The sequence below is a fragment of the Amphibalanus amphitrite genome, unplaced genomic scaffold, assembly GCF_019059575.1.
Source record: "Amphibalanus amphitrite isolate SeventyFive unplaced genomic scaffold, NRLGWU_Aamphi_draft 000220F_arrow, whole genome shotgun sequence".
Classification (NCBI taxonomy): domain Eukaryota; kingdom Metazoa; phylum Arthropoda; class Thecostraca; order Balanomorpha; family Balanidae; genus Amphibalanus; species Amphibalanus amphitrite.
The window spans coordinates 77,870-92,161 of NW_024881715.1; the positions used below are offsets into that span (position 1 = coordinate 77,870).

The window sequence follows — 14,292 nt, forward strand, 5'->3', positions numbered from 1 at the left end:
TTGCAATTCGTGGGTTTTTATTTTCGTGACGTTATGCGGTTCCCCGTTATTTAAACCGGATTTTAACCATGAAGATCAGCTCAAAAGTTAAAATAAATGTCATATTCGTGTTCAGCATGGTCAACTTAACCCATGCCATGAATCTGAAGTGATTTGGAATTCGTCGCTGAATACGTATACGTATACGTCGCTAAGTTCACGGACATAGTGCAGAGTGGGTCTGCACGGAGTAACGAACACACTGGGACGACTGGTGCCTCAGAGCTGGTGGTCCGGCGATACGTGGTCCCAGGTAGGTGAGCAATAAGGCCTTGAGGTAGGACAACGTTGGGAATGGGCGGTAGGGAGAGCTCCCTGATCAGTGAGCTCTTACTGATCCGTGTATCCATGACACTATACCATAGTGAAAATAAACATCCGATTGCAGCTATTCATTGGACTTTTTCCCGATTCCGGATTGCCATTATTCGTCATATTAGCTTCCTGTTTACCACTGATACCTACAACTGTCAGCGCTCTAATATACTCTATCATAGATAATATGAACCATGAGTCATGATTGCATGATTCATGCTACCTATGGATCTATCCTTCAACGCTCTAAGTCCTATCATCCCGTTTAGTGTATCCGTGAGTCTATCTAATCTTGACGTTGCCTGAATCATTCCGTTCCCGACTATAAGTACCTATATGTAACGTTTTATTTGATAGAAATTACTTTGCACTGTATACAAATTATTAGTAATAAATAAACCACTTCACGCTCACAGAAAGCATCCGATACCAATAAACAATGGCGATACCGGTACCTTAAGCTATCGCATCATCGCAGTTCTTGGCAGTAACTATCGTTTCAGTCTGCAAAGTTGATGTCAGGCCATGTACACTCGCATCACGTCCTTGATCGGAGACCTACAGATACAGCACGTTCTCACCAGCAAGGCGCAAGCGGGACACGTGGCCATGTGGTTGCAGGGAAAGAACAGCACACATGCGTCCCCCTCCATGCAAATCTTGCAGAGCCGCTCATCGCGTAGACGCTGGTACTCGGTGACCCCCGGGGCAGTGGCGCTCCCAGCTCCCGTCGTGGGTACACCGTTCATAGCAGCAGACTCCTGACTCAGTTTCGCGACTGCCCAGACCTCATTAGGCGACTGCCTGGATCCTGTAATATCCTGCGCCTGGTGGAGGTGCTGGGTGGGTTCTGCTACATGCCGCCGCATAGCTTCAGGTTCTCGGTTGGATCTTTCCTGTGTCGGGCCAGGATGTGAGTTAGATTCTTCGAGTTCATGTGTCTGACTGTGGTGTTCAGTTGCCCCTGTCATTCCTGGCGTTGGGTCAGGATCTTGGTTCAACTCTAAGATGTTTCGAATCTGTTGCAACTCTAGGCTTGACAGCGCCTCGCCCGGACCAATCTCAGGGCTTAGAGCTACTTCTGCAGACTGCTGAACGAGGCCAGCTTCCTGATCGTGTGCCGGGTGACCTCGTGGCAGTCTGGGTTCATCCGATGGCCTCGGTGGCGAGGACGACTCTTGGCCCAACGACGTGACTTCATGGGCCGGCGTGGGCTCGCGGTAAGCCAGCTCTGGGGATTCAAAATCCTCCCTTCCTGTCACTGAGGGTTCTCTCTCAGTCCCCTGCGTATCCCTTGCTCCTCGACCAAGGATCGGCCGGCCACCCTGACGGTCTCCCGGTGATGTTCCTGCTCCGGCGACCTTCTCTCCGCTCGAACCGCCTTCCGCAGGTTTGTACAGCTTCACAAAGTAGCAGCCGGCACTGTGGCGAGCGTGTTCCGACCAGGGATCATCACCCGGCTCCCACTGACCGACAGTGACACCGCAATGGAAACATCGCACTCGATCGTCACGACCAGTGTAGTAGAAGCCAGCCCGGGCCAGCACCTCCGGTCGGACACACGCGCCGTCCGGCCAGCCCTGGAAGCTCCCCAGGCGAGACTCCACAGTGGTCATCTCCTGGGGAGCCGGGCTGGGCTGGACGGCCGGCGGCGGGCTGTGGAGATGACGCCCGGTCTCATCCCTACCAGCGGCTTGGTGATGTCCGACAGACCCCGGGGCAGTCTGCAGGCGATGTAGAAAGGAGCACAGCGGACTATGTCTGCGATGCTCCTCGAACGGATCGTCGGATGGATCCCAGTTTCCTAAAGACACCCAACAGAAGGCACACTGCGCCACGTCGGCGGAGCCCGTGTAGAAGAACCCAGCGCGAGCCAGCTCCTCCGCAGAGGGGCGTAGCATAGGCCAGCCGAAGAAAGTCCGTCTCCGATTCGACTCGTCATGCATGTCAGCCATATCGACGGCTGGGAGGCGACCACAATCACTACGTGAAGTCACAACCCTGCCGCAGTTAGCCTCGAACGTAAACAGTTTGGACCTGGCGGCACCTCTTCAGTGCTGCTCGACTTGGCCGAGGTTCGAAAGAGGATACCTCATCCAAGGCACACTGCCCTGAGGACATGACAACAGGATGTCAGTCCGCTCGAAGTTCTCGTACATTGCGCCTCACCACGCGTCACCTCGCATCCCGCAGAGGGGCTCGACTCAGGCCTCCCTATCTCAGTCGCTTCCTTCACTCACACCCAGCGTCCTGCCACGTTGCGACGGCACAGACTGCTCTGAGGGCGTGTTCGACTGTTGTTGACTGTCTCTGTCGAGTGCTATCTGTGGGTTGTCGGCAGTGTTACAGATACTCAGTACTCACTACCTGGGAGACCCGGTAGTGCAACTGATAGGGATATGGGACCCAAGTCACCTTTGCACGGTAATGCACGGTAAGAGCCCATCGGGGATCTCGAAATGACGTGGACTAACTTTCAATGGGTATTTTTGAGGGTTATTCCCGCAATGTTAGGGCTGAATGACAGAACAAACGAAAATAATTTATTTAATCCAAGACTGTTCGGTCCGTTGTTAGATACCTTCACACACAAAAAAGCATTTCTATTTTCCACTTGGGTTAAGATGGAATGAACGGGCATCTTACACAATGTCCTCAGTAATGAGGCCTGGTGACTCGTGACCCAGGGTTGTAACTTTCAACAGCATGCAATGAAGGCGTAACCAACGGTCAAACCCTGGTTAAGGCATACACGAATAATGTCGAATAACTTCGGATACTGTAAAGCAGGCCAGTTGCGCCATCAAGCCCAATGGCGTCCCGGTGACGTTTAAGTCGCTAAGGCGTCGACCTATCAGCCTCGGGCTTCCCCTTAGTGAAATTATCGATTTGGCCACAGCCATCGATCGAGTCGGAAGGCGTAATTCCCTTCGATTAAGCTTATTCAGCGATTTTCTGAGCAGGCAGCCTTCTTACAAAGTCGCAATTCTTTATCACTTCTCGCTACCTCAAATCCTATAAGTTATCCAAAAAGCCTGTGCCCTGTGCTCCCCCGACGGATTCGTGCCAATTCCAAACCTCAACCACACTCGCTGCTCGGCTAGACAGGTGTGTGTATTGTCCTGCCGTCACTCATGACACGTTACATCCAGTACGAACAATGAGAGGTGAACGGGCGAGACATGCGCTCTGTCCTCGCCACGCCAGTGATGCGATAAAACGCATGCTGTCAGCCGGTCCCGCTCCGCCGGGTCGCGGACCGAAGCAGCAGATAGAATCAGCTAGTTAGAAACGCTGCACCCCCCGTCCACGGCTGCGCCTCCGCGCAAAGCCCCCACGCCCGCCGCGGTTGCCCCTGCCGCGAGGGGTGCCCGACCCAGAGCCTGGCGTCTTGGCCGAGGCGGCCGCCGTCTTGGCTGGGGTTGCCGCCGCCGTCTTGGCTGGGGTGGCAGCCGCCGCCGTCTTGGCAGGTGCAGCTGCCGCCGCTTCGGTCTTCTTGGCCGCATCTCCTTCTGCCGGCTTCTCTGTACCATTGGTGGCCGCCTCGCCGGCCGCATCTCCCTCAGCGGCGGGCTCCTTTCCCTCAGCGGCGGGCTCCTCGCCCTCCGTCTTCACAGCAGCCTCGCCCTCGGTCGCCTCACCGTCCGCCTTCTTGTCGCCGTCCAGCTCCTCATTCATCTCGTCCAGCATCTTGTCTATGCCGCTCTCATCCGCCGGAGCCTCCTCGGTGGCCGCCTTCTTGGCCTCGCTCGACTCATCCTCCTCGGCGGCGCGCTTGGTGCCGCGCCCCTCGCCCCCGGCCGGCTCCTCCGGTTCGGCCTCGTCCTCCATGACGCTAACCTCTGCATCCTCAGCAGCCTTCTCGGCAGCGGCCGCAGCCTTCTCAGCCGCGGCCGCCTTCTTCTTCCGGCGCTCTTCCTTCTCGGCGGCCTCCTTCTTTGCCCGGTCGATGGCGGCGCGGGCCACCACAAACCGGCTGTAATGCATCCGACTGCGGCAGTGCTCCGGCCAGTACTCGTTCGGAGTGACCAGCTTGCAGACGGAACAGTAGGTGCCCACGAACGGTTTGCCGGCGCACGCGGCCACGGTCACATCCGGGTCGTAGGTGACCGGAATCTCCTCGTCCTCGATGGTTTTCTCGGGCTCCTTGGGCTTCTCTGGCTCCTTGGCGGCCTCCTGGCCCTCGGCGGGCGCCTCAGCGCCCTCGCCGACCGCCGGAGTCTTGCCCTCAGCGCCCTCGCCGGCCGCCGGAGTCTCGCCCTCAGCGCCCTCTGCCGCCGCGCCCTCTGCTCCCTCGGCGGGCTTCTCCGCGCCCTCGGCCCCCTCCGCTCCCTCGGCCGGTTTCTCGGCGCCCTCCTTGGGTTCGCCGTTCTCCTTGGCGGCTGCAGCAGCTGCGGCTGCCACACCTTGGCTGGCGTCTCCCATCACGCCCATGGCATTGACACCGGCCTCCGTGGCGCGGTCCTTGTCGCGCTGCTGACATTTCTGTCGACGATACAGGAGAGAATAGTCAGTTTATGGATAAGACAACAGTGACAACTAAACGTACACAAGTCCAGCCAGGAAGTCGCTTAGTTCTTAGGTGCCACCGTAGAAATAAAACGTAATAAAAGGCATTGCTGCCTTATTAGCCAGTGACTTACCCGGAAGTGAGCGAACGAGATCAGATGGCGTTCGTACAGGACGGGAGTCTCAAATCCCATACCGCAGCAGCGCGGGTGCAGGAACCTGAGAACAAACAACGTCGTCAGTTTAACTGTAATCATCCGATCGTGGGACGATTCATCGGCAGGAAGTTTGGGTAACATAGACACCAAAAGATCAGTGTTTAAACCAGACCACTCAGCATGACCCCAAACAGCTCGACCAGCGTTAGGCCTGAAACAGACTCTTTCCGCAGTCAGGAAATCGCATGCGAGAGCCTATTCAAATACATGGAAGCACGCTAGCATCAATCGCACGCACCTCCCGGATGCGATTGCTGCGGGAAGAACTATAGTGTATTTGAATAGGCTCTCGCATGCGATTTTCTGAATGCGGAAAGAGTCTGTTTCAGCCTTTACTCACTTCTTCAGCTTGGAGTGCAGCGGGTCGTTGAAGCGGTGGTCCTGGATCTCCTTGTAGACCTTGACGTTGCACATGCCGCAGAAGCCGGTCTCCTTGGGCATTTTGCCGTTGAGGCGGCGCTGCGCCTCCTGTTCGGCGCGGCGTGCGGCCACCTGCACCTCGATACGGATCAGCTTGGCCGTCTGCTCGAGCTTGGAATCCATCAGCTCCATCATCTGCTGGTGGCGGCGGCCGCGCGTGTGCTCACTGAACGTCTGCTCGCTCTTCATGTTCATGACGTTGCAGACGGTGCAGTTGAGGTACTCGGGCAAGATCTTCTCGCGCTGCGGCTTGGCCGGCTTGGTCTTCTTGGCGTCGCCCTCCTTGGTGTCGGTCTTCTCACCGTCGGCCTTCTTTTCCCCGTCGGTCTTCTTTTCGCCGTCGGTCTTGGCCTCTCCCTCCTTAGCCTCGCCTTCCTTGGCGCCCTCGGCCCCCTCCTTGGACATCAGGTCGGCGCCCTCGGCACCCTGCTGATAGAAAAACAGTCGCGTTAGAAAGAGAAAAAGTGTTGAACTATCGCAACGGATACAACAGCATCACATTACAAAAAGACGTCTCTCTAAACAACGATCCAATCGTCCTTAGGCATGTTTTTTCGAACATGATATTGTCAAGCAACCAAGACAAACATTCTTATAGATAGGCCCGTTTCAGCGAAAAATATTATGGAATTTTTCCATGACGCATGCGCAGTAAGCATCAATAGGGGGATCTTCCAACGTATGACGTCACGGCAGAGTATTCTGCCGCAGAATGGCATGACGGATTTTCGTGATGCCGATGGTTTTGCTACTCAATGTGGCGCACCAAGCGATAGAATTATGGCGCGTTTCTTTGTTGCGGGGACGTATTGGAAGGTGTAATATCGTGAATTGGTGTTACTACGAGGGGCGTTCAAAAAGTTCTCGGCCCAACCATGAAGGAGTTGGAATTTCAGCCTGCAACGCGGTATGTTCAATGATGTGTTATAGGGATGTCCACTTACGTAGCCATTAACCAATCTGCCCTGTGATTGGTTCAGGCTGCTAATTAATCGTAATATAGTTTGCCATTCCCGGTCAGAATGGGCGAGGCCCAGAAGAGAACAGTGATTTGGTCCATGCATTGCAGAAAAATGCACCAAACGTTATTCACAAAAAGCTAGTGCCAACACATGTTGAGGTTTGTCTTTCTTACAGTAGCGTCAAAAAGTGGGCATCTCTGTTCAATTTTGGTCAACAGATCATTAATGGTCACCCCCGCAGTGGCCAGCCATCAACAGCATTGACTCAAGAAAATATGAAAAATAAGCACTTCTTTGTAAAAAATGACAAATTTTCTGGTATGGAACAACGCAGCAGAAGCGGAGGTGTCTATCAGGCTCCTCAAAGTCATTCTTCAACAGTGTATTAATATATTTAAGATCTCTGCAAGATGCATCCCTCATTTGCTGACTCCAGAGGAAAGGCAAACTCGAAAGGAGGCGTAACGCGAAAATTTTGGCCCCTATATCGAAGATCCAAAAGAGTTCATTGAACTACTTGTTACCGTGGAGGGATTGTGGGTGTCACACGTTGACCCTAAGGGCGTGACCGAGTTGCACAAGTGAAAGCACACTGATTAAAGGCCACCAAATGTGTGCGACGTGTTTAAGTCAGTCGGCAAAGTGACAGTGGTTGCATTTTGGGATGCTGACGGGGCTCTGCTCGCTAACTTTCTAAAACAGAGGAGCACAATTGATGATGAATACTACACCTCCCTTCGATAATAGTTGCGAGCAGCAGATATCAAGGAGAGATTAGGGAAGCTGACTAAAAGTGTGCGCCTGATCCAGGACCACGCACCAGCACACATGAGCAGGGTGACGATCAGCGAAGCAGTGAGCTGTGGCTTCGAAATAATGTCACAGCCACTTTTTTCTCCGTACCTTGCACCCTCTGGTTGCCATCTCTTCCCCAACATAAGGAAATTGCTTAGCAATGGCAACTTCACTGACAGCAAGGAGACAAAAGCAGCCGTCTTGGACGTGCCAGATGGGTCCAAAGCCCACTTGGCTATGGAGACCCTGGGGTCTCTCGCGAAGCGCTGCGCGAAATGTGTTTGTCTTAACGCTGGTTATTTGACTTAATGAACATTTTTGGTCTAATAAGTCGACGTCGTATCTCTGCTCCTTCATGGTCGGGCCGAGAACTTTTTGAACACCCCTCGTACTCTAGATAATATTTGAGGAACATTTTAGTACGTTGTTTTCTTATGGCTTTCGTGTGAAATCGTTGAGGCTGCACTGATGGTAGGCGATCGCCGCATTTCGCTGGCCGGCAGAATATTCTATCGGAGTGTTTCACAAAATATTCTGCCGTCCGGGGTCTGCGACCTCATCAGATTTGTGATGTCACACCCGGCAGAATATTCTACCGGGCCTGAAAAAGGCCTAGGCTTTATTCCTCAATAAATTTCCGAGCATCCCCACGTTCCCATAAGTCTAACCTTTTCCTTGTCGTCGCCGGCCTCCATCTCCTTCTCCAGAGCGGCGGCCTTGGCTTCATCGAGAGCCTCCTGGGTCGTCTTCACCGTCTTCTTGGTCTCCTTCTTCTTAGCCGGAGCGCTGCGCAAGGAAACTCGGTCAGAGCAAGGAACTGGACACATAGGCAATCAAGCGTTATCTTAGTTTAAAAAAAGACTGATCTAATTCAGCAATAATCGCAAAAATAAAACGATAATGGTCAGTCATGACGATCGCTTGGAATAACGAAGTTTTGACGAACTTAGCGATCTGGAAGAAAACAAAACGGTTGCGTTTGAATACTAAAAATTAGTGCGATCCAACAAGCCTCAAGCATTCTGTGCAGAGCACTACGTGCTCATACCGAGGCGACAGCTGAATCCGCACCAGAATGCTCAAAACATTGCGAAACGCAGCTGACGGAAACTGGCCGTTGGCGCCACTGACGTCACAAGTCAGCGACCGGCCGTCCGGCCGGCCGACGCCTCGCCACGCCACGCCTGCCCGAGCCAAGGTCAGTGCCATCGCCCCACCACCGAGGTCGGTCGGCCAGCTGGGCAGCGAACAGCTCAGGCAGCCGTTGAGCCGCGCTGTTGCTAACCTTTCGTCGGTGGATGGTGGACGTTTTGGTCGCGGGCGGCGCGCCGCGGCGCTGTCACTAACCTTTTGACCGTCGATGTTTTGGTGGCGGTGCGGCCGGCAGTGGCCGGAGCGCTGCGATTGTATGGACGGCTGCGCACGCTGGTCGCACCCCGTCCGCGGTACGTGGTGCGGCCGCGAGCCGGGCTGGCGAACGCATCTCCGCCGCGCCTGTCATACTAAGGGGCGAGGCGGCAGCGTCGCAGGTCCAGGGCCGGTCAGCACGGGCGAACGGGTGGGAACGGAGGGCTGGCGGGGCGCCGCTTGGTAGCTCCGGTGAAGAATCATAAGAAACCTTTCTGAACGGATGCTAAGTGATGACTGGGTGCTTTTGGATGCAAATAGATTGCTTGGTAGAGCTAAAACTAGTCGGAAATCATAGATTCTTCCGTAAGATGCGCTCCATGAGTTGATTATAAAACGCTCAGATGTTGGTGCCGAAAGGGCGATGATTTCCTAAAGCTTATGAGTTTGCAACGCATCATTTAGCACTATGAAGCCAGGAAGAACTTTGCAGAAAGAATTCCTTTGCATTTGAAATGGGACGAAGGTAGATTAAATCGAAACACCGTTCGCCACATGACTAGAAAGTCTGTGGGACAATGACTGAAGGCATTCCAAACGCCTTTGTCTGGACATTCTTGAATCATAGAAATGAAGGATTCCTGGCTGTTTTCGTTGTTTGGAGCACTGGGAAATTGATAACAGAGGATGCACACCGCAAGCCCGGCTTTAAATGGTTCGGGAGAACCAAAGGCCGGGCGGCTGTGGCCACGGGTGATGGATGAAGCACCGAGCGAACGCCTCTCTCCCTCGTGGAAGGATCTCTCCAGAGTTCAGCGACCGGTGACACGACTCGCCACCAGCACACGCATTCAGTGCAGCGAACAGAATTAATATTGAGCACAGAAGCATGGTTGAGAAAGAGCAATAATACACAAGCGTCAGACAAAGGGCTTTCGAAATGAATGGCTGCGTGGGAAGCCACTCCATGAAGTGCTCCCACGCGGGTGCTGGGGACTTGGGGGACCAGTGCGCATATACTCCCTCCATTGGGAATTAGTTGGCCAGAAGACACTAGCCAGTCCGGAGGTGGCCGGTCGTGGCTAGGTCAGCCTCTCTCGCGGAAACCCTCCCAGAGACCCGGGTCCCCGCTGGCCGTCAGGAACGGCGGGACCCGGCCGGCGGCCGATCGGTCCTCGCACAGAGTACAGTGGTCAGGTACGGGTCGGGTGGGGAGCAGCGCGTCGGGCGGGGTGTGTAGACAGTTACCTTGGCGTTATAGTCGGCCCGGTGGCCGAAGTCTGCGGCGCGGCCGCCGTCAAAGCTGCTCCTGCCGCTGCGATATCCAGCGCCGCCGCGGCCCCCGTACCCGCCGCCGGCCGCGCCGAACGGAGCCGGTGCCGGGCCCGGCGGTCCGAACGGCTGCGGCGCGCGCTGCCGCTGGTTCTCCAACAGCGCCGACACCAGCTGGGTGGCCATGTTGAGCGTCTCGTTGGATCCGCCGCCCGGCACGGGGCCCAGCTGCGAGAACACATCGGGCCCGCCACGACCTGGCCGGCCGCAACACCGTCAGCGGCCACAGGCACACTCCGAGGCGCGGCGGGCGCGGAGCCAGCGCTCAGACCCGGGACGCCGCGGTGCGTCCTCGGCCCCAGGAGGTCGAGCTGCCTCCGTGGAGGACCGGGCGGCACGGGGCCGGCCCCGGCGCACCGCCCTCCGCCTGGCGGACGGCGGAGCGCCGCCGTGGCACGGGTAGTCACGGCGCCGAGCGGGCCAGTGTCCACCCGTCCAGGAGGTGGGGAACACGCCCACTGCGACGGGGCACTCGAGTGGGGTTTGACCACCTGGGTGCGTCCCGAGGGACCTGCCAGGGGTAGAGATTCTGTACAGAATCTTGCTGAAACTGTCTGATGTAAGAGAAAACACTTATAGCACGTATAGGTAGTGTCCAGTGACACACACAAATACGTGCCGATAACAAGCAGAGCTCTGTTTCAGCGGAAAGTTTCCGTTGGGAACGCAGCCTGCTATTTATCGACACACAGTAGCGCGCCCGAGCGGCCACGGGCGGCCACTCGCTCAGCGATTCGTCAGTCAGTCCGTAGAGTCAAACGGCAGAGCGCCACTGCGTAGGAGTCGGGACAGAGTCCAGTCCAGTTCTCCGCAGCTTGAAGAGATCCAAAGCACAGCAATATCCAAAGCAGTTTCATAAAGCCGGTCTCCGATCTTCTGACCACAAACACTGGGAGGCAGCCATGGAGGCCGCATAAGCAGTTCACGCGCGGTAGGGGCACGAAGTTGGGAGATGCGTGCCCACGGGGATATTCCGAACTCGTCTCTTCCCATTGACCGTCAGCATCGTTTTTAACACTCGGCAAACCATCTCCAGCTCGTCTGTACGGCCGGGATGAGCCGCGCCCATCCTCCGACCGACCGACGAGCACGTCTCCACGCACGACTCCATTCCATCGACACTCCATTCCATCGACAGTCAACCACCAGCGACCAAACACACGGCGCGTCTCGCGGCCAGTGCCCTCTAACGTGTGGCACCAGCGGGATCGCGGCACTGCGCGCGCTCGTAGGGCGAGGTTGGCGTACCGTTGGCACGATTCGGCGGAGGGTACCAGACACTATTGCTCACTCAGAGCGCCACTAAGTCGGCCTCTTGCCGTCAGTTTCGGCGCTCGGACACCGCGGGGCACGCAGGCCCGCCCGTGCGGTTAGTCTTGCCAACAGCGCGTGCCCACGGTGTCAAGTTGTAAGGAGCGATGACTGGCGTTGAAACACCATTTCCCACAGGCACGACACTAATAGGCAGAACTCAATAGAGTTCTGCGTTTCAAAGGAATAAGTACGTCTCACAAAAAGAAATATCATTAGATTGGTTTGATGTTGCCAAAAATTATTATTATTTCTATTTAGCAGGCCGGCAAATCGCTCAATTGTGTAAAATTGACACTTGTTTAAAAGGCACGTGATTAGGCATTAACTCACAATTGTAATCCTTTTTACCATCTCGTAAAATTTCGGTGCCTATTTCACATGTTCAAAAGTACCACACAAGTGGCTAGATTAGGTGAGACACTAAAGCCTCAAATCATTTTTTAGAAACAATAACAGCAAACAAATTTGTTGCATACTAAAACGAGCTATACATGAAATACAATTCATAGCAACGATATACACTAAACCTTTTGTCAGTTCTAGGCTTATCAGTTCAAGAATGGCCGGCTTTTCATCAACCTTAACCATTTGGACAACTTAAGTGTAGTTTTTGCTAGCAAATTAGCACCTACCATTTCACTGACCGAGTATCAAAGTGTGATAACCAAAGCTAAAGTCTACTAAGAAAAGTTTCAAGCTAGGATCTCACAATAGTAAGAAATCCCCTTTCCCCTTCACTTTCCAGAAATCTGCCTTTAAAAATAACAGCCACCGACAATGTTTCCCCTTAGTTTCGCTCCCGACTTACCACCAACGTCCGGTCCGGCTCCGCCGCCCCAGCTGTTCCGGTTGGGCCCCTGCCCGGTGGCCCAGGGGCTGACGCTGGGGCCCGGGCCGCCGCCGAACGACTGTCGTCCGCCGCTGCCAAAGGACTGACGTCCAGTGCTGCCAAACGACTGGCGCCCAGTGCTGCCAAACGACTGGCGCGCGCCGCCGCCGCTGCCCAGCGCCGGGTCTAGCGCGCCGAACTGGCTGCTGGCGCCAGAGCGGCGCTGGCTCGAGTCGCGCCGCTGGTAGCCGCCACCGCCCTCGTACCGGCCGCCGCCACCGCTCCGTGCGTTGTACACCATCCTGGTAGTTCTTCAGGCAACCAAGAGCAGATAAGCAACTGTCACTGACACTGGCAACATACATGCTGATATGAACTACCTATATACCCCAATCCTAACTCCTAACAGATAGTTGAACCACCTGATACACTGAAACATAAAACAATTGTAAGCAGAAGCCAGTTAACAACTGAATCATTTGGATTTAGATTTAGCACATTTGTTATGACAACAAAAAAGTAAGATAAGACATGATATTACAGTTTAAAATAAAAAACTACTGAAACTGCAGGGAACTTATATCAAATGATTTTAAGAAAGACAAAAAAAGATACAAAAGACAGAAACATTCAGAGATTGTCTGGCAAACACATCATAAACAGACAAGAGAAAGAAAAACAATGAACAAAAAGAGAAATAGGGAGAAAGAAATAGAATTACATTGAGATGAAAATGAACAAGAGGAAGAAGAGAAAGACAGAAGCATAGTAAGAATAGGAAAAATTGAAATGGAGAATTAGAAAGACAGGGAGACAGACTACAGAGTGATGAATAAGTAAAAACACAGAATGAGTGACAAGGTAAAATTGGCAGGGAATATAGAAAAAGGAAGAAGAGACAAGACAAAAAGCAAGCCAGATGGAGTGAGAAAGAGGATAATAGGGAGAGACAAAGGAGAAAAATACATGTGTGTGAGAGAGAGAGAGAGAGAGAGAGAGAGAGAGAGAGAGAGAGAGAGAAAGAGAGAGAGAGAAAGAGAGAAAGAGAGAAAGAGAGAAAGAGAGAAAGAGAGGAAAGAGCGGAAAGAGAGAAAGAGAGGAAAGAGCGGAAAGAGAGAAAGAGGAAAGAGCGGAAAGAGAGAGAGAGAGAGAGGAAAGAGAGGAAAGAGAGAAAGAAAGAAAGAGAGAAAGAAAAAGAGAGAAAGAGAGAAAGAGAGACAAAGAGCAAAAGAGAGAAAGGGAGAAAGAGAAGTGAAAACATAAAATTATAGGTTTAGATAGGGGGAATGAAAAAAAGAGAAGGGAGAGCAGTAAAAAAGAAGGAAGAGATGAAGAATAGAAAATAAAAATTAAAAGGAAGGGTAAAAGGGAGGAAAGAATGAGGGGGATCAGGATAGAAAGGAGAGAAACAGGGGAAGAGCAAGAGTAAAAGAGAAAGGGGCATATACATAGGGGAGAAATAGGGTAGTGTGAGATAAAATGGAGACAAAAAAACAGGGGAAAAAGAGGGAACGAGGGAGAGAAAGTGGAGTGTTGCAAAAAAAGAGGGGTGGAGAGGAAATAGAGCGCAGAAGTCAAATTACACGCATATGTTCGGATTCCTCTTCTCTGCCCCACAAATCCACCCACCAGCCCCAGCTCATGTTTAATTGGAACTGGCATATCCCTAAGCAACTCCTTCTCTCCTCTCCCTTAGAATAGACTGTGGAAAGACAACTGAGTAGCTGAACGGGTTTGAGTTAAGGCGAGTCACGAGCAACAAAAATAGCAAGAGAGCAAGAGCAGGTCATGAGAGGGAGAGTATGCAGGAGAGGTAAAAAAGAGGCAAGGAAAACAGTTGGAATGTGCCTCCCTCTTCCTATGCCTGTAGGTACCTTACTTATCTGGCTAAGCTGAGTCGCAAGGAGTCGAGCCTGGGCGAAGCCCCAAAGGATCCTTATTACAGTACAGTCTTAGGAATACCCTGACGAAAATGAGAAAAAAAAATTCGAGCTGATATTTATGAAAGCAGCCGCGGTCGGCTTATTCAATAAAAATGCAACTGGGACAAATATTAACATCCGCACGATACACCAACCACGAAAACGACGCGACGCCGGTTTTGCGCAAAATGGCGCCGGCCGCCGACAGCTACATTAGTGATGATAATTTTTGTCATAGATATAAATTTTTGTGGACGATAAGCCTTTGGAAAGTCATGAAATATTTAAAG

The 14,292-nt window shown here is 53.2% G+C and overlaps 2 protein-coding genes across 5 annotated transcripts; both read right to left on the bottom strand.

Moving 5' to 3' along the window:
* Positions 1-228: 228 nt before the first annotated feature.
* LOC122385459 (baculoviral IAP repeat-containing protein 7-A-like) lies at positions 229-2,635 on the bottom strand. Its single transcript, XM_043373756.1, has one exon. It carries the CDS (start codon positions 2,307-2,309, stop codon positions 873-875), a length of 1,437 nt encoding a protein of 478 aa, XP_043229691.1. The 5' UTR covers positions 2,310-2,635; the 3' UTR covers positions 229-872.
* Positions 2,636-3,450: 815 nt separating this feature from the next.
* On the bottom strand, positions 3,451-14,190 carry LOC122385458 (zinc finger protein on ecdysone puffs-like). 4 transcript variants are annotated; one of them, XM_043373751.1, is made up of 8 exons: positions 13,960-14,190; positions 12,060-12,391; positions 9,854-10,134; positions 8,606-8,760; positions 7,927-8,044; positions 5,422-5,930; positions 4,998-5,082; positions 3,451-4,839 (listed from the first exon to the last, which is right to left on the bottom strand). In XM_043373751.1, exons 2-8 carry the CDS (start codon positions 12,379-12,381, stop codon positions 3,640-3,642), a joined length of 2,670 nt encoding a protein of 889 aa, XP_043229686.1. In that variant the 5' UTR covers positions 12,382-12,391; positions 13,960-14,190; the 3' UTR covers positions 3,451-3,639. The 4 variants fall into 4 exon arrangements, with proteins under 4 accessions (XP_043229686.1, XP_043229690.1, XP_043229689.1 ...); XM_043373755.1 differs by having other exon boundaries at positions 5,422-5,927; positions 13,960-14,178; XM_043373754.1 differs by having other exon boundaries at positions 5,422-5,927; positions 13,955-14,178.
* Between the last annotated feature and the right edge of the window lie 102 nt (positions 14,191-14,292).